At 36.9% G+C, this 19,981-nt stretch overlaps 3 protein-coding genes across 5 annotated transcripts; 1 reads left to right on the top strand and 2 right to left on the bottom strand.

Moving 5' to 3' along the window:
• Nucleotides 1–431: 431 nt before the first annotated feature.
• LOC111799761 (rac-like GTP-binding protein ARAC1) lies at nt 432–5,048 on the top strand. Of its 2 annotated transcripts, none has more exons than XM_023683232.2 (8): nt 432–519; nt 766–1,017; nt 1,625–1,712; nt 1,796–1,905; nt 2,012–2,075; nt 4,186–4,250; nt 4,334–4,399; nt 4,485–5,048. In XM_023683232.2, the coding sequence occupies exons 2-8, from the start codon at nt 919–921 to the stop codon at nt 4,581–4,583; spliced, it is 591 nt and encodes a 196-aa protein (XP_023539000.1). In that variant the 5' UTR covers nt 432–519; nt 766–918; the 3' UTR covers nt 4,584–5,048. The 2 variants fall into 2 exon arrangements, with proteins under 2 accessions (XP_023539000.1, XP_023538999.1); XM_023683231.2 differs by having other exon boundaries at nt 479–639.
• A 1,283-nt stretch (nt 5,049–6,331) lies between these two features.
• On the bottom strand, nt 6,332–16,331 carry LOC111799760 (vacuolar protein sorting-associated protein 35A). Of its 2 annotated transcripts, XM_023683230.2 has the most exons (21): nt 16,016–16,331; nt 15,760–15,856; nt 15,537–15,660; nt 14,162–14,347; nt 13,728–13,815; nt 13,474–13,530; nt 13,281–13,370; nt 13,064–13,186; nt 11,946–12,080; nt 11,054–11,170; nt 10,191–10,430; nt 10,051–10,116; nt 9,787–9,876; nt 8,776–8,865; nt 8,259–8,348; nt 7,899–7,967; nt 7,736–7,816; nt 7,532–7,639; nt 7,177–7,280; nt 6,733–6,846; nt 6,332–6,635 (listed from the first exon to the last, which is right to left on the bottom strand). In XM_023683230.2, exons 1-21 carry the CDS (start codon nt 16,112–16,114, stop codon nt 6,425–6,427), a joined length of 2,379 nt encoding a protein of 792 aa, XP_023538998.2. In that variant the 5' UTR covers nt 16,115–16,331; the 3' UTR covers nt 6,332–6,424. The 2 variants fall into 2 exon arrangements, with proteins under 2 accessions (XP_023538998.2, XP_086982080.1); XM_087125954.1 differs by lacking the exons at nt 13,728–13,815; nt 15,537–15,660; nt 15,760–15,856; nt 16,016–16,331 and having other exon boundaries at nt 13,474–13,607; nt 14,162–14,305.
• A 751-nt stretch (nt 16,332–17,082) lies between these two features.
• On the bottom strand, nt 17,083–19,308 carry FBS4 (F-box family protein). Its single transcript, XM_023683113.2, has 5 exons — nt 19,140–19,308; nt 18,425–18,882; nt 17,888–17,962; nt 17,702–17,811; nt 17,083–17,618 (listed from the first exon to the last, which is right to left on the bottom strand). The coding sequence occupies exons 2-5, from the start codon at nt 18,800–18,802 to the stop codon at nt 17,357–17,359; spliced, it is 825 nt and encodes a 274-aa protein (XP_023538881.2). The 5' UTR covers nt 18,803–18,882; nt 19,140–19,308; the 3' UTR covers nt 17,083–17,356.
• Nucleotides 19,309–19,981: the final 673 nt, after the last annotated feature.

The raw sequence follows: 19,981 nt of genomic DNA, 5'->3' as shown, positions 1-19,981 counted from the left end.
CGATTAATAATTCTTTTAGCTGTCTTTGAAAGTTTTAAAATAACAATGATAACATGAGGCTTCACAATCTTGAACAGCTCCTTAAATAACGTCTTTAATTTTTATAACGATATGATTAGTAAACGAGAAATACATGCATAAGGTAAGATTATATTAAGTGATCTTGAAGATTTAATAACTATAATTTTTATAACGATATGATGTGTAAGTAAACGAGAAATACATGAATGAGCTGAGATTATATTGAGTGATCCTGAAGATTTAATAACTATCGTATGTGAGTCAAGATAAAATTTACTGAAAATTTTACAGACAACCCATAAATGGTGGGTTACACTGAATGTCGGGTCATTGGGTAAATTTGTAGTTTAGTCCAAATAAAATTTATAAGAAAAAAAAAAAAGCTTAAAAGTAAAAAAAAAAAAAGAAATAAAAAAGAACTCAACAAACCAAGGTTTGTTGGCGAAGATTGGTTTGCTCAACGAACGCTTCATCGGCATTATTTCCCGGCTTCCAAAGGTTTCTCTTTCTTCCTTCTCTCTCTGTGTCTGTCTCTCTCTCTCTCTCTGCAACCATTCTTCCGCCTCCATTGATTCTCAATTCTTCCTTTTGTTACTGTATTTTCCTCTTTCTCCAAGGGTTAGCCCTCTTCTTCTTCTTCTTCTTCTTCTTCAATTTCTCTTTTGGTTCTTCTCTCATTTCTCCTCTTTTTCTCCATTTTAGGGTTTTCTTCAGTTGTTTGATTTTCCGTCTCTTCTCTTTCAGATGCGCTATTGACTGTTGTACACCAACTGCCGGAGGAAGGAGGAACTGCACATTTGAACCGCCGCCGTTTACTAGTTAGAGGGTTTTCTTTCGTTTTTTGTTGTCCTCAGGTTCACGATCTGAGGCCTCTTTTCCCTTTCTGGCTTCTCAACAATGAGCGCTTCACGGTTCATCAAGTGTGTCACCGTTGGCGATGGTGCCGTTGGCAAGACTTGTCTCCTTATTTCCTATACCAGCAACACCTTCCCCACTGTCAGTCTCTCTCTCTCTCTCTCTCCTTTTGAAACTTTTTCTGTTGCTTCAATGTCATTCTTTGTTGTGTTTTTTAATTCTTCTTTCGTTGTTCGGGAGGGGAGGGAAGGGAATTGCGCTCATTGATACCACTGAATGTTGAAACTATGTGATCGATTTGATTGGTTTGTGTTTTTGTTTCCTTTGAATTATCGTTACTCTATTTGATTTCTGTTGCTGGGATCGGGATTGTAATGTAATGTCTTGCCTAGTAATAACGAATGGCTCGGTTAACATGGGATCTATTGGTATTCAAGATTTTATTTTTTACTTTTGCTTCTGCCATTTGGCTTCAATTTCTTGTTTTCTTGTTGTAAAGAGTTCGATGTGAAATCCTTGGTCTATGATTGCGTGTCAGAAATTCAATGAGCAGATGGGTATTTTAATATTTTCCATCCATGTCTTTTTTTCTTTATAAAAAGAAAATTTTTGAATTAAGATGATCATTTGCATTATATATACCTTTTGTTTATTACTTTCATCTATAATCGTGTTTTTCTCCTAGTTATTTCCTGTTCTAAGAAACTTGATATTTATTTATTTATTTTCGAAATGTGCTGGAATGTAGGATTATGTGCCTACAGTTTTCGACAATTTCAGCGCAAATGTGGTTGTGAATGGGAGCACTGTTAACCTAGGGTTATGGGATACAGCTGGTATTTTGATATTCTATCATTTTCTTATCTTTTCAGTGTTCCTACTTTGTTTCTTGGGCTGAATTTGTTATTCTATGGAACAGGACAGGAGGATTATAACCGACTAAGGCCTTTGAGTTATCGTGGGGCTGATGTTTTTATTTTGGCATTCTCTCTCATTAGCAAGGCCAGCTATGAAAATGTTTCTAAAAAGGTATAATGACGGATGATGATAAGTTTTTCTCCGGTTTTGAACATTTACTAGTTCTTGAAATATAATTACTAATACTTTATGTCCATATTTTTTGCATGATATCCAGTGGATTCCAGAGTTGAAACATTATGCTCCAGGAGTACCAATTGTTCTTGTTGGAACTAAGCTTGGTAAATTATATTTCTCATGTTCTTCGAATCTTTCATTATTTGATTCTTGTTTGGCTTTCGCTTACTTGACAGTGTAGATTCTATATAATGTATGTTTAGGTTATGCCATCATTTCTCATTTTGAAATCTTATGAGAAAAATATTATGTCTCATTTGAAGAAGCATGCTTTCCTTTAAATTCCGGTGAGTATTAACTTACTGATGAATGCCTGCTCGCTGATTAGCAATGTCTGTCGATTACTAATAACGTATAGTCTTGATTGTTTGTCATATCCCACATCGGTTGGGGAGGAGAGTGAAACACTCTTTATAAGGGTGTGGAAACCTTTTCCTAGCAGACGCGTTTTAAAAACCTTGAGGGGAAGCCCAAAAGGGAAAGTCCAAAGAGGACAATATCTGCTAGCGGTGGGCCTAGGTCGTTATAAATGGTATCGGAGCCAGACACTAGGCGATGTGTTAGCGAGGAGGCTGTTCCCTGAAGGGGGTAGACACGAGGCGGTGTGCCAATAAGGACGTTGGGCTCCGAAGGGGGTGGATTTAGTGGGGTTCCCACATTGATTGGAGAAAGGAACAAGTGCCAGCAAGGACGCTGGACCCTAAAGGGGGGTGGATTGTGATATTCCACAGTTGGGGAGGAGAACGAAACACTCTTTATAAGGGTGTGGAAACCTTTCCCTAGCAGACGCGTTTTAAAAACCTTGATGGGAAGCCCGAAAGGGAAAGCCCAAAGAGCACAATATCTGCTAGCGGTGGGCCTGGGCCGTTACATTGTTTATCTTGTACCAATCCTTCACCTTGTCATAAGAAAATCTCTTGTTACACACTGGCGAGTATGATCATTAATTCAAAAATTACGCATAGAGTCCTCACTTTGAGATCGAAGGAGGAGACGCAGCAATGCCTCCAAAATTCTCAATCCTCGGTGGTTGCAAAGCTCATATGGAGCAATCTGCACCAAATACTTCGTGAAGCTGAGCTATGAAATAAAATGGGAACCCATGTCCTTGAGGCCTCTTGTTTAGCTCAAATATGTAAAAGAATAATTTCCCCCAACCCCTCCCCCCTCCCCTCTCTCTCTCTCTCTGAGCCTTAAGTGTTGGGGGAGCATTTGCTCATTTTAAGAATCTGCCCATCTTGTGGGCTTGCAACTTCTTTGGGTTGTCTACCCTCTAGTGTACTTATAATTTTTTTTGGGTTGGTGTTGGTCGTCTAGTATCTTAGTGTATATTTCAGCATGTTTCGATGCCTGTTACCGGTCAATGTGATTAAAACAACACAATGACAGCTGGCTCTAGCATGTAGTACACATTTGTTGAAATACTGTCTCTTCTCTACTGATATATGATTAGGATTCTTCGTTTCCTCTTCTTTTAACAATTTCTGATGTCAATCTCTCCTCTCCATTTTACTTGAAAGTCTAAAGTAGAAATTTTTTATGAAAAGAAAAACCACCTTCGGAAGGATGCACCTACCTGAGACTTACAAAAATGATTCTTCCTAAAGTACCTTGTGAAGTTGGACTATACGTAACCCTAGGAAGTACAATGTTCTTTTGCTGACTAGATGTTAGTCTCCCCGGAGTGTCCATGTTATCAAGAATGACAAATGTTTGGAATTGAAATCATATTTAGCACTTCCCTCCTGACATCACCGTCATTTGCATGGTTGAAGTTAATCTGTCGTGTGGTTGGTCTTGTGCGCAAGTAACACAGAAGAAGAGTTCAATTATTGGATATTATTTATTGGCCTGGAGTAAGAGCCTCGACTTCGCTCACGGCAGAGAAAAAGAAAACTTCACCAACACTTGTAGGCTAGAAGGTGAAGTAGAATTGATCTTGTAGTATTATGATCCTGATGGTTACCTAGTATCTGAACGGTTTCTTGCAAGCGTACATGTACAATTTCTGCTTGATTAGATTGCGATATTCATTTTTTAGGTACATAGTACAGTTGTAAAGAAATTTGTTGCAAGTTAATGGAATTGATCTTGTCAGTTATCTTCTCCAATTCAGTATTGGGATTGATTATGCTGTTTAATGTTGGTTACATGTGGTGCCATCAATGACTGCCCTGGATTAGTTCTCATTGATGCTTATTTTTTACGAAATAGATCTTCGAGATGATGAACAGTTCTTTATTGACCATCCCGGTGCAGTTCCCATTTCAGAAGCCCAGGTAAATGTTTATCCCAGATGATTTTACATTTTCAAGGTGTTTTTGCTGTTTTGGTATAATTTGGATTTCTTGTCAATGTCAAGGGAGAGGAGCTCAGGAAGCTGATCGGTGCTCCTGCGTACATCGAGTGCAGTTCAAAAACTCAGCAGGTATTTGTATTCTTATGTGAGTGATCTGGTGTTTGGCATTGCAGTATGGATTATTGATTTGGTTTTGAACGTGATGTGACCACAGAATGTGAAGGGAGTTTTTGATGCCGCAATTAGGGTTGTACTTCAACCTCCAAAGCAGAAAAAAAAGAAGGGCAAATCTAAAGCGTGCTCGATATTATGAGCAGAACTCTAGTTGTGAAAACATGGCGTCACCCTTTGTCTGCCTGTATTCTCTCATCCTTTTTTTTCTTTCTTTCCTTTTGATTATGTAGTGGCCTGAAAGTCTGATTTATTTCTGTCCCGCAATACTCGCAATCTCTGTGAAGCATCATCGGGTAGTTTATTACTGCATTCCTGAAAATCACGTGGTATCGAATGAAAAGACATGTCATGTTCCTCACCTTATTTTAGCCTTTGGTTTGAATTGTGTACTAATAGAGATTTGGATACTGGAACGCTACTACAAGGGTTAGGAAGCAACAATTTGTTTTTGGTGGAAGGGCACTAAGAGTTGTATTGTGATGTGCTTGAAAAGTGTATATGTATGTATGGAGCGTAGAAGGGGAAGGATTTGTAATGCAAAGTGTGTGCTTCAAAGAGAAACATTGATGGATTCTTTTATTTATAAATTTGCATTCTGACTTGACTTGTGGTTTTGTTTGTAGTATGGAGAGCATAAATAGTTCTTTTTTTTGGAGATGTTTTTACTTCCAATGAATACTGCCAAGCTTGAGTTGCTTGAGAGATATCCTGATATGGGAGTTTTTGAAGAACTGCTCTCATTTTATGCCAACAGCTTTTTAAATGTTTTTTTTTTTTTTTTTTTCTGTATTTAGTTTGTTTTAGTTTGATTGTTGTTGTTTCCCAAAATATGATTTTATGGATAGACATTAAAGTAGAATACACTTATCAACAAACTCTTATTTAGTGACGTTAATAGAAGTAGCAGACTCTCCTAGTAGCGAAGGAAAAGGGCAGGGCTTTTTTCGTCGTAATAGCGGGCGGGTCTCATGAGATCATCTTGTTTGGGCTATTGGATTCATGTTCTTAATTTCCTGGCGTGAATATTAGCAAGAATTGATTGAAATTTTAGCGTGTCTATCACAAATTGGCATGAAAAATTACAAAATTTATGTCACTAAAACTCGGACCAACCAACTAACAAGTTATATATATATATATATATATATATATATATGAGCAGTTGCCATTTTGATGTGTTCCCCAAAAATGTAGTATAATACATAGGGGGCGGGCTGCCTGCATGGTTGGAGCATGGGAGTACACTGCCTTGATCAGAGGGAAATGACAGTGACAAAGAAGTTTCGACAGTTGAAGTTGAGGTGTCGTTGGGGCCGACAGCTGATTGGTATATCAAAATAGGAACTATTTTGCGTGTTACTACGGGTTGTTAATTAGCTTTAAGATTTCATATTTTCCTTATATTAATTAGCTTTAAGATGACACTTCATATTTTGCTAGTATCTCATCGCTGTCCTTGTCCTTGTCACCTACTTCAATCTCTAGTAACGTGAAATTCTTCCTTTCAAATAGCAAATTATATACATTTATATATAATTTTCACGCTTGACCCTGTTTAGCTAACAGTTGCCTCCCCTATTCTATTTACCACCCGATCCCACGAGTTAAAATAGACATCTCTAGTCTTAATCTATATATTTGCTCATATACATCTCTAGTCTTTATCTATATTTGCTCATAGACATCTCTAGTCTTTATCTATATTTGCTCCGACAGGTCAGACGAGATCACCAAGCATACAACCTGGAAAGTAGCCAGTAAAGAGTATCAGTCTGAACAGGGAAGCTTGAACAGCTTGAACTCCCTAAGTGGCTAGAATCATGGACATTTTGTATAACAGAGAAGCAAGGAAGAAAATAGAAAAATTGGTATCCAGCTAACTGCCTCTTCAGAAAGATAACTAAATTAAATTAAACAAAACTTGTTGCAAAATGTAACATTGTCAATGTTGGCATTAATTTACAGGCATCCACTTTAAGTTTACAGCTTAATAGCCTCATATTTCTCACCCACTGCACCACCTTTCTGCTTTTGGAACTCAATGTACCTGAGAGTGCTGGCAAAGAAAGCATCTGCCGATGAATCTGGTGTAGCAGACTCACCTTGCATTTCGGTTGTAATCAACTCGATTAGGCCCTGAATTGTACCTACACTGATCTGCTCATTGCCCTTCTCGAAAAAGTACAAGTATCTGCAAAGCAAACAAAACAAAAATGATCTATCTACCGGGAGAAAACGATACTCAAATGTTCAAGAGTCTTTTAACAGTTTCAGAATACAAGAATTACTTGTTCAGTATCTCAATGAAAAGCGTCGCTGGCCCAGTGCCACCCCTTGTTGCATTTGACATTTGCTGAGCAGCGTTTGCTATTCTTAATGCACGCTTTAGGCAGAGCATAACCCTGGTTGGTTTATCAGCATTTGCAATATTTCAGTAACAAAAGCCATTAAACTCTCTTTTCTACTTATTTTCTGTTTAGACAGTACAGTCAAAGAACATCAGATGTTCTTAAATAAAGCATTCAAGATTTTCTTTTCAACTCTAGGAAAATCCAGGGTACATTTATGAAGTCTACACAATAATAAGATAATAACTCTGTATAACATCAGAAAGATCAAGATGCAATGAATGTTTTTAGCAGTTCATTAAAGCAAGAAGTGCCTAGCTACAAGACCCACATCCAAAAGACATGAGACCATTAACATAAACTTGCTGTACACTTGTAACTCACCTCTCACCATCCTTCATATTCTCATGATCATCAAGCCAGAAAAGATGTGAGCAGGCATAAACAGCTCGACATTGATCGGCCTTTTTTAAAAGCTTTGCAGAGTACTGCACCATGAGGTAGCTTTGTCAGGGTCTTTGCCAAAAAATATTTCATATTCTTAAACTTGTTACCATGCCATCTTCCGGACAGAGATAATATAAACATGAAAAGGACTTAAAACAAAATTTCCAAATTGAGTATATGTAAAGATCTTAGAGTGGAAGGTGATAAAAGAAACAAAAGATGTAGATGCAGATTAATATTCCAGCACATGTCAAATATAAACAATATAGTGTCAGGATTATGTAGAAAGTACCCCTGTGGCTTTGTGGGTTAAAGTCTCCCTGTTTTCAACACCAAAAACATGCATCTTCTGAAGAGTGCCTATTATTAAATGTAACGCAGTTACTTGAGCTTTTGAATCCTGTAAAATAAAAGTTGCACGACGTCATAAGCACAGGAGGGAATAATTGATATATGAAACAATTAACACGAGAACAAAGGATCCGATCCAACTTACTGAAATTTCTTCTTCATAAAGAATGTATGCTTGGGTAAAAAATTCGTAAGCAACAGGTTCTAAACCACAATCATTTGCAGCCTGGTCAGTGACAACGCACATCAAAATCGCAGCTACATATCATAATAATCCAAACTATCACGTACAAAATTTCTTGGCATACCTCCGCACATTGTAAATACAACCGAAACGCCAATTCTGGGGCTGAAACACTTGAAAGGGTCTCAATGGTCTAAGGCAACAAGTTGGAACATTATAAATATTCAATTCAATATTAACAAGATTACACAAGTTCTTTAAAACATGCATAAAACATGAGCCATCTGCAACAGAAGGGAGCCACAGAAAACCCAGCTCGAGGAACAAACATATTTAGGAAAAAGAAAAACCTCCAAGAGAATCACAATTTGACATTGCAGCCACAGTTTCAACAGATTATACCATGCAGTTAAAACAAAATATTAGAAGATGGACACCAAGCTTACAAAAGGAAGACAGCCACTCGGCTCCATTTAGGAAGTACCTGAGTTAGTAGCTGAAATATTTTGTTTGGGGTAGTTGCTGTCTCATCTCCAGAAGGATTTTTTTCTTGGCCTTGCAATTGCCTAACCAACTGCAATTAATAGGTAATTCACAGTTACTATATTTCCAAAACATGATGCCCCACTAACAAAATCATAGCAATCTTCACTGCCATAATCACTCCTTTTTAACCGATAAGAAAATAATGTTTTTATGATTCACTCCAGCAATTTTTTTGTCGACCTTTACACCTAGTCATTCACAGGAATGAGGGATGAGGTTTTCAATACTCAAACACTTCAAATCTTCCACTACTTCGGAGGGGACGAAACCCCACTCATTCCAGTAGCTCATAATGGCAAGTTTATGACACCAACAATTATGAAAAGCTCTAATACTCGCAATAACTGATCTCACATGCTAAAACAACAATAAACTCGTAATTATAAGACTCAAAAAGTAATTTAAAAATAAAAAAGAATCAACAAAAGAGTTGAGCTGAACCAAGAGAGGCAAACCTTGAGAGATGAAAATACAAGGGCAGGGACAGTAAATGGCAGACGCTTTATTCCTCCTGTCAGGATATGCTTACTGACAGTAGATATTATCTGCAATTCATTAGAATACAGGTTATGGTTCCTCACAAACATCAACCATTCAGAAGAAATCAAAACATCCTTCCTCTTAAGGAAATTTTACAGAGTATGAAAGTTATTAATAATTATTTAGCTTTTCTTCATCCCTATGGATATATTGATAAAGATTTTTTTTTTTAATTTTTTTATATCCATGAGTGTCTGAGCTCACTTGCACGCACCGCAACTGATCTCACTGGACAAATGTCTAACCCACTATATTTGGATGCAAGAAAATATGTAGGTAGGTGATCACCATAGATTGAACCCATTCTTATACTCATCGCCCTTACTGACCACTAGGTTAACCTATGGTGGTTGGATTGACCAAGTTATGAATGACGCCAACCAATGGTTAGCCAATCCCATAATATAAGTTGGCTCAAGATGTGAAACATAGAAGTTAGACATCAACTTTAATTTGGGGGCAGGATAGAATTTTATAAATGAATCAACCTCAACTCAAACAGACCCTTTCCAATGAGGAGAGATGGCAAGCCAAAGAATATCCTAAAGATCCACCAGCCAACTCAAAGTCGTCCCTGAAGCCACATACTGCTACCAGTGATGATAAGGCCGTCAGCTAAAGCATGGGCCTCACAACAACAGCTGGATGAACTTTCTCATCTATCTACCATCTACACTACAAAGTAGCGAAACTAAAGGTCCAGAGCAATAGTACCCAGGCAATGGTTTGACAGTACCAAAAACCAATCAAGTATTCATTATATATATGTGTCATTAAAAAAATTATAGAATGTCCATGCCATAGTCCACTAAAGCTGCTCATTGCATTTTATCAAGCTCTACTGGTACATTCAAGAAATAAGATCGAAGGAGTATTTGTGTATCCACGAGATAAAAATTGTATATATAATCCAAGTACTGAAGTACCTTATACATTTCATCTGGGTCATCATTATACAACATCTGAATAAGACGAGCAACGGAACTTTGCTCCTCCTTGAAATCATCTTCATCAACCTATAGAATTGAAGTGGGAGAGGACAAAGAAAAGATAAAACAACATCATGAATCGGAAGCACGCCCAAATGTTGGCTCAAATTTAAGAAAATAAAAGGATGATAAGTTCCATCAGTAAGAAGGATTTATAGATGATCAATATAAAGGTTTTTCATAAAAGGTAAGAAAGTGAACCTCATCAGGAAGAGACCCATCTAAATCCTTGATAAGCACTCTTATCAATTCAAATAAAGCTTCAACCTACATAAATGTAAGTCATATAACTCGAAAGCACAATTAATATTAAAGACCAAACAACAAAATTGATCATGTACATTTTCAGCAGTAGATATTTGAGTTTTATTTTTTGTTATGCTTTGTACAATAACGGATGCCATGACTTTCATCGTTTCACCATCAAGGTACTCCATGACATGTGAATAGTTTGAGAGCTTTAATGTAGTGACAATGTCATTATATTTTTCCAATGGAGCACTCAAAAGGGCAACAATCTGCTTTGTTGCTTTACTATCTTCAATTTTCCCTTTACCAGAGAGTTTTTCCACACATGCTCCCTGAAAAACAGATGAGAACACAAACTATTGTTATAAGAGAACAATTTCAAAACAACACTAACAGTACCATCCTGCAAGAAAGTACAACTAGGAAATTTGATTGCCTGAAAATCCAGGGTCTATCCGTTTGCTTTGAAGCACAGTTTCTAATAACCATTCTATAAAGGTGCGATCAAATGGCTTATAGAGGTTGAGGTTACTGTCTTTCTAATCTTACAAGTCTGTAATTTTAACAGATTAATAGAAAGAAAATGTAGAAAACAATTATCTCAACATGTTTTAACTAGTTCTTTCCTCTAAAAAACTGAATCCAACTCCTAAACAGGTCCCTAGTATTTTAACCTAGAATTACGTGGATTAATAACTTCAAAAAGGCGATTTATTTTTTTATTCCATTCCCTTGGCTACATTTAAGTTGAAGTGGGTAGTAAATTCGATCACCCCTTTATGGGTGGCAATTGAACAGCATACTAGAAAGTCAAAATAGACAACACAAACGGAAAGAAAGCGGGGGTAGAGAGTGCACTAAGCAAGCAAAGTGATACTTGATTTTTAGGAGTCATGGATGGAAAATATAAGCTTAGGTAGACTTTACACCAAAGCACTTGAAAATCAAATATTACCAAGACAAGATCTGCATAATCAAGCCGTTCTGGATGGACATGAAGTGTAAATGTGAGAAGTGCCGAGTATAAAGTTACAACTCCCACAGTAGGCATATCAACCTGTGCTTCAATCACCTGCAAAGTAATATTGCACATGTATCAAATTTAACTTATTGAAGTGATATCAAAGAAATTATGAACTAGAGACTATAGATAGTGATGATGACAACAATTAAAATTTATTTGAAAAAGGAAAGAAGAAACCAAACTGGTCAACGTCACCAGATGTGGTGTTGCTGTAAAGATGGTTGGAACAAAAAATGGTTTGGAGGGGCATTTTTTTTCCATCAATTTGAAACCTGCTGACCTTCAAAGCAGCACTGTCTTTTGTCCGTTGGTCTAACACCTATGGAGCAACACCATTATTGACCAACTGCCTCAAATTCAAAGGTCAAGGCGGCTTCTCTGGTGAAAGATCCATGGATACTAGCAAGCTTCTCTAAGTGGAAATAAAGGCTTAAGAATGGGGTCAAACATGAACTGACACTGAGAGGAAAGCCAAAGAAGGTAGAGCAATACGCACAAAGAATACCCATAAATTTGGCTTTAAATCTTCAAGCTAGCCTCCATCAAGTTCAGCCTTGAGAAAGAATTTTTTTGGTTTCTAGCTTACATCCCTCTTCCATAAGAAAGGACAAAGCACATCTTTATGAAAATATTTTTAGCTATTTTGGGAACTAAATTTTTTTTTTGAAAAAGAACAACTTTTTAATGAAAATAAACCCAACTCCAAATATTAGTTATATACTCAATTAATGGATGTATTTAATTCATCTACTAAATACTTATAAAAAAACTTATCTATTAAATTTCTAACTATGAATCTATAAGGATAAAATATGAGAACTACCTTCCCAATGGCTTGGCTCAGTTTTGAAAAAGCTTCTACTTGCAAAAATTCTGGTAACACTTCTCCACTTGAAGCAGCATAATTTGAAAGCCTTTCCATTAATTGGGACAGCACTGTCTTAATATCAACAGATGGCTGAGAAATACAATCATGAAAGGAGCATATAAGGCTAAATAACTTCCTAAAATGTAAAGTGAAGTAAACTACAATTTTTATTATGAGTAAAATATCAAGCGTTTGTAAAATCCAACCGCTGAATGTGATACATCTTTTCACTCTAATTGAGTACATAAAAACCCATAAAAATCTAAAAAAAGTATGGTATGACCCTACTCCTATAAGTGCAGTGACACGAGCTCAATGTGCCAGTTTTCGAAGCACACCTACCTGCTTGTTTAAGATGGTGATGCCCCCTAAGAGGCTCAAAACATCCAACAAATTAGGTGTCGCAAAGAACATCCTCAAAATTAGATGCGTCCCAAAGAAAAGTCTCCATGCATGCATTAGAGAGAAACTAAGAATCAAAGGATGTCCCATAACGTAACCAAGCCACTTTGCATATAGCATTCATGATGATGCGACATTGATGGATAGACTCAACTGACACCCAACACAGAAGGTTTTAGATGCACCAGTACAGAGAATACATTTGATCTTCAAGTATCTTCATCTCAAGGACAACGGTAAGTTGAGAAAGAAACCAAAAATGGATGGAGATGAGCATGAAAACAAAATTATTATATAGGTGATTCAAAACCTGGCATAAAATTTTAAATTCCTGAATTCTTGAATAATGTATAATTGAAGTTGACAAATGATTCAACCAGTTTTATCTACTAATGCATACAAACTAGGAATGTTCAAAACACTAAATCTTTTACGTGTGTAGAAGTTGTTTGATATGATAAGAGCTAGTAATATAATGCAACCGATATAGAACTGTCGCTGAGCACCCAACAAGTTGCTTGGGAATTGAGAGTTTGTAGACAACTCATTGAAGAAGTTGACAACGAAGCTCATCATCCCAAACAGGAAAAAACTTAAATTTATATATATATTTTTTTTACAATATAAGAAAATAGATTTTCAAGCAAACAAGTGATGGTATTGGCTCCCACCTGAAGCTGGGGGCAGGCGCTCAACAAAACATCCAGGGTTTGTAAGTGATACTCATCAGGAAATACTTGAATAATGCACTCCATCAAATAAAATTGAGCAATTTCATCCTTACAATTAACAACCTGTGAAACATAAGTATGATCAATAGAGTGGAAATGACAAGTTATGAACTTATGAGATTCAGCAAAATAGGAAAAAAAACTGAACATTATACACCTGCTCCAAGACCCGGGGAAGTACAAAATCCTTGTACATATCAAGGTCAACACCCTCCACCTGACTGAGAATATGCAGATTCTTTCCAACCTAATAACAAGAAGAGGGGGACAGAAACTTGTATGAGCGTACATGGAGAATGTACACAATGCCATTTTAGTGAAAGTAACCAGTCTCAGAATTCTGTTGTTACAAGGTCACGTAGCTCTCCCCTTTCCTTCTCCCGTTTCTCCTTATCTCGGGCAGGTCCCTGCAGACCAGAAAGCCCGACAGCAAGCCTCAACACAGGGTCAGCTAAGAGTATGAATGATTCACAAGCATTATAACCTGCATGACCATAAATCATGCATTCATGAACTATTTGTACCCTCATGACATGCAACCATCCTTATACCATGCATGTTCAAACATGAGAGTAGGTGACAATATCGGATGTCTTGAACCCACCTGATGTTGCATTCGTACCCAAAGTTTGTTCATTTCTGTGAAATTTTGGAGTACAAATTCAACTGCATCATTGACAGTGTCTGCATCTCTGTGGGAGTCAAGGAAACATCCGCAGATTAACTGATTTTTTATTTTTTTTATGATAAACAGAACTTTCATTGAAAAAAAAATATGTAAGAACATAAGCCCATAAAAAAATAAAGCATACAAAAAAAAAAAGTCAAACTACGAAAAGGTTCTCCAACCAAGTAAAATGAGACAAAGATGAATACAAAATAACTATGTAACTGAAGCCCAAGGAGGTCACATGGAAACCCCACTACGGTTTCTAGTTCAAAACCAAGGATCCTGCAAAGGCCTTCTATAATAAATCACATTTTTGTAATAAAAATAAAAACGCGCATCTGAAGTCCATGAATCTTTGAATTCCTTACCCTTCATACTCTGAACCAATATCAGGTAGCTTATCCCGACTGACTTGAGAAAGATAACTCCTTAAAAATAGCCCACGTAAGGGATGCTGAATACCACGGCACATCTCGACAAGATCCTTAAGAATATCTTTTGCAGGAGCCTCCTTGGACTTGATATACACTGATCCCATAGTACAAAGAAGGTATCTGGAAAATTCCATAGATCAAGAGAGAGTTCACAAAAAAATACATATACACTGGTAGCAATGCTCAATAGACATAATAAGCATTGCCAAAAGCTGATGGACAAATATAACTCAGTGAACTTTGGCTCTTTTCATAAACATAATCAACCTAATCAAAAACTTCAAACCAGCCAAAGAGAGAAGCAAGGTAGTCAAACCATGGATTAGCACATCCAATAACTGGCGCATCATACATATCATTGATCACTGAACATAGATTCAGTTAATTATATTTAGCCGTAAATATCCTAAATATATTAGGATATGCTTACAATTCTTTGTGATTAAATTATTCTTTTTCATAACTTATAAGAGAGCATTTCATTAAAAATTCCATAGCCAATAGCGAAGGATGAATGCATCTTTCTTTCTTTTCTTTTCTTTTCTTTCTTTCTTTTTAATAAGAAACATATCACAAACTTAATTAGAAAGCTCAAAAAGGAACAGCCTGAGGGCGGGGATAGAGGCAACCCCTACCAAAACACAAACACGTCAAAAGATGCCTTCCAATTTGATACAATCATGGAAAGGCTGTAATTACCGAAAGAATCACTGTGGTTTGCACTCCACCAAGAAGCCAAATTCTGTATGATATGCACACACACTCACACAGATAAAAATAAAATAAAATAAAATAAAAATCCTTTGTAAAAGAATCTATCCTCAGATTAGCAGAGATCCAACGTTAAGAAGATAGAAAAACTTGGAATGTTGACCATAGAAAAACTCTTTTTGATGGAGTGCCAAAAAATGGGTCAATTTTGTTTCCAGTCTAAAGGGTAAGAACATTAATCAAACTGAGGATAGTTTTTTGGGACCCTTGACCACACAGAAAGGTTCACCTTCAAATCTGCAAATTCCTATCTAAGTGCATCAACCACCCAATTGGAGAGAGTATTTCCAAAAAAAAATGTGGTACGACAAGATAAAAGGTAACATATTTCCTTTGGTAATTGACCTATAATTGCTTGAACACCCAGGAAAGGATTTAAGAAGAACCCACACATATCCAAGCTACTTTCAAATTCCATTTTACCCCATTTGTACACATTGTTGAGTTGTTCACCACTAAATCCAAGCTGAGCTTGGAAGATTTGGTGGCACCCACAACAGCAATTACTAAATGAGATTTCAGAGTAAAAATCACTCACAATCTGGGTAATATGTTGCCTGCGTGTTGCACATGTTCGTACAAGTCAATTATTGAGCCACCCCGCTTCGTCTCCTCCATAAAGAAAATCTCCAGTTTCCTCAACTCATCAAATGCTCGCATATCTGAAAATATTAAAAAAAATATCACTCCTAAATTCTATTACTGTCTTCACTTTCTAAGGCAAAAATAGAGCTACCCATTGATATAGAGCAATAACTCACATAAATCGTAGTATTTAGGAGGTGAAAGCTTCGAAGTACGTAATTCAGACAGCATCTGTGAAGAATACTTCATGGCATCTTTGAGATTGTTCGAGTCCTGCTCCAACACCAAATTAAAATTAGGGTTCTAATGAGAAACCTCATCTTTGCATAAAAACATTCCAAGCTTTACTAACTCCTCCTCGATCTATACACAGACTTTTATTCCGAAATATACACGAAAACAATTAGAGTTGCAAGAATTCAATAGCAATACCAGAGATCGGTGCATGTAGAACGCATTCTGCTGGAGGCCGGCGATCCCAACAGCAAGCCACTTGTCTTCGTCATCAACTCCGTCTGTGATCATTGTCATCGCTTGCTTTGACCCTCTCTGCACAATTCTTCGTCAGCAGAATCAAGTTGGGTATGGCTTCCAAGATCACCGGACAAATGTATAATTCGGGACAACGAGGGAAATCAACCAGCCTTGAGTTGACGATCCGCCAAGTCCACACCCGTTTAGCAGTTGGATTGGATCATTCCCAAGTTTAGATCCCAACCGTTGTTCTCTTGGGTTGGGGGATTTCATTTTTCTCCTTGAATATGATATATATTTTATAAATATCGATAAAAACATATAAACAAATATATATTCAAATCTACCTTAAGATAAATATAAATATAGTAAATGAGAGCGATTTCATATAGTTAACCATGAGCATGAATTATAGAAACACTAATTAAATTACAAATTCAAGTATTTAAACTTTAAAAAATAATTTTCATCTCTACTCTATTTACCAGACATCTCTAGTCTTAATCTATATTTGCTCCGATAGAGCTCACCAAGCATACAAACCAAGCATACAACAACCTGAAAAGTAGCCAGTAAACAGTATCAGTCTCACATTTCACAGAGTGAAGTCGCATTCTACTGATACAGTCTCACATTTCACAGAGTGAAGTCGCATTCTACTGATATTGTCGACTTTGACCTGTTACATATTACCATCAGTCTCACGATTTTAAAACACATCTGCTGATGATAATATATAATGAACCGAAGCAAACAATATCTGCTAGATGTGATATTGGACTGTTACAAATGATATTAGAGTCACTGTTACAAATGACATTAGAGTTAAGACGCTGAACGGTGTGCCAGCAAGAAAGCTACATCTCACATCAATTGAATAATGGAACAATAACAGCTAACGATAGACTCGGGTATTATAAGGGTATTATGATATCATGTGCTTTGGATATCAAATATGAGCAGAGACTCCATTCATTTGAAGCAATTGGAGGACATAATAGTTGCATAAACCATAGAAGGAGAAGTAGCAGAAAAGCACTCTTTAGAAGATATATATAGAACTATACAAGTAACCAGTTTGGAATAGATTATTCCCACAGCTACAGTCTGAATCAATCATTAAAACCCTCATTCCAACAGAACAAGAACTTCCATGATACCCCTAATCTGCATCAAACGCAGCTACAAAATTTGTAGAATTCCTATATTGGCTCAACAAAAACCAACCTGCTACAGGCAACAACACAAATCCTATATACACAAAAACAACAGACAACGAGAAATTGCCAACTACATCAATCAACGAAGTTTATTTTGAGCAACAGCTTGGCACAACTCCTCCTCGTAGAACAGAACCCGGTTCGAAGCCAGGGATTTGCAGAGTGGCTTAGGTATAACAGAGGGAACCATGCATCTTGAAGGAAAACCTGATTCTTGAAACAGAACAGCAGCAACCTGTCTCATCTCTGAAACTTTCAGACGAGATGGCGGTCGAGGACCGTGTCTTGGTGCTTTCGGAGTGTGGGGGCTTGGCAATGAAAAGCCTTTGCCATCTCCCTTGCTGTCCAATATAAAATTTATTTCTAGTTCAGCAACAGAATATGCCTTCACCAGTTCAAATAAACATGAACAATGAATACCAACCTTACAAAGGGCCAGTGTTCAGTGGGTCGAGGGGTGGTTGTTCTCAACATCTCCTGCCTGGATCGATCTGGGGTTGTGTAATTAAAGTGGAACTGCCTCGCCATCAAAACCTGTTCAATAGAGGGTCATGATCATCAATCTCAAACAAATGTGATGCGTTTCAGGCAGACAGAAACAAAGACTTACAGCCTTTCTGATCCGTTGAGAGACATGGAATACAGCCCTCAGTTGGTCGTGGTGCAAATGGCAAAGTACTTTCACCTTCAAGTTACAAATTTAAGACACAAGATCATAAAATTAATACCCATCAACAATTCAAAATCTGAGCGCATATCCAGATCAGATCAACATGATTACTCAAATCTATATGCGTGATCAAACATGTTCTTCAAGATCAAAAGAACTTGGGTTTTCTAAGTTGATAATTTAGAAAGTAACAGCTAGAAAGGCTTTGGCCTTTTTACTAAAAGTTGGTCATTACATTATCTTCACAAAGTGAAATGAATCATAAAACATTGGTTTTGACACTAAAAACCCATGATCCATTAGAGGAACAAATATTTCTAGTCACAGATCATAGCTTAAAAACAATGCAAGCAAAAGAAGATCATACAATCTGTAAAGAAAACGGAATAAGTTGGGTTTTATGCATTTGATGTAATTTTGAGATGAACACGTCATGTTCTAGGAATCAGAAAAGAATTAGATGAATATTAACAATACCAATAGATCCATAGGCAGAGATTCCAGTCGCGACTCTGATTCGCAGCTTTCAACCCGAGGAGTTCTTGGGGTACTAATATGATTTATATGCATCACCAACTTGACAGGCGACAACATCAAAGGACTTCTATCAGAAACCTTGTCCTCAAGCCCCGCATTATTCCTCTTAGTCTTCCCAGCATCCAACACAGCCACCCTCTTCCTTCCAAGATAAGTACAAGATTTACCAACCGAGCCCTTGCTGCACCGCAGCTTCGCCAGAGCACCAGGCTTCAAATACTTCCCAGAAGAGCCCTTCGTCCGCCTTCTCCTCTTTAATTTCTTCGACTCCCTTTCGTTCAAAAACGCCTCCCCCATTCCTTCCTTTACTTTCCCCATTCACAGCAAACCCAAACGCCTTTTCTACCACTCTTATGAACCCGCAACATGAATAATTAAAACCAACCCATCAACATAACCTGCCACACAAAATTCAAACAGTTTCAATGAGTTCTTGAACATTCAAACTGCATATGAAATTCATCACAAACGCCAAGAACAGCGGAAAAAATAAAAAATAAAAAAAACCACCTCGAAAAGAGACTGAAAATAAAACCCAAACCCCTCAAACTACAAATCTATACCGAATCAAAAACATTCAAGAAACGCAGCAAGAATCGAAACGAAACAAAAAAAACAAATCAGAGAAATGGGAATAAACGAAATCGAAACTAACCTGTGAATAGAAAGAATTTAGGATAAACCCCTCGAAATTCGCAATAACGAGAGAGAAATAGAGAGAGAGAGAGAGAAGAAGAAGAACAAGAACAAGAAGGGAGGGAAAACAAGGACGAGAAGCGAAAGAGAGGCTAGGGTTTGATCTTTATTTGAATTTCACGAAAGTGCCCGCCAAAAAAAAATTTGCGAAGCCACAGTTTTAGAAGCGAACAAAAAACTGCAGGTAATGAGATGGACACGTGTTGAATTATTATTGGTTGTGACACATGCGAAGTGGAAGAGTGGGTCCATGCGGGCCACGGGAAATGGCGATGATCGCGTTCCTCTTACTCAGATATAGAAAGTGTGTAATTTTTTATTTATTTATTTATTTATTTTGGTGGGAATAATTTTTATTTTAATCATTTTAAAAAATTAATTTATGGGAGGGAAAACCAAAATATACTTTATTCATTTTGGAGGGAAATTAACATTTAACCTAAAGTTTTCCCTCATTCAATGCTTTTTTTTATTTCATTGCCTTCCTCAATTTAGGTAATAAACCGTTATTTTATTTTATTTTATTTCATCCATTCATTAACTTAAATGCTCAAATTTCTCGAACATTTTAATTAACTAGACAGAACTACCCTTAAGTGGGAGGACGGAAACAAATATATCCAAGGGTAAAATTGTCAATGTAAAAAACGACAAAAGGGAGCTTCTGAGTTGTGAAATTTCATGTGAGATATTAATTCTTTAGTAAAGTACAAATAAACCCATTCAAGTCACATGAATCACTCGTGAGTTGGAGCTTTCTTTCAGGCTAAGTTCAGGGGCATTATCGTCCAAATAAGTTTC

Source organism: Cucurbita pepo, chromosome 8 (assembly GCF_057944985.1).
Source record: "Cucurbita pepo subsp. pepo isolate OVF chromosome 8, ASM5794498v1, whole genome shotgun sequence".
NCBI lineage: Eukaryota > Viridiplantae > Streptophyta > Magnoliopsida > Cucurbitales > Cucurbitaceae > Cucurbita > Cucurbita pepo.
This window is presented reverse-complemented; position numbering and strand designations above follow the sequence as displayed.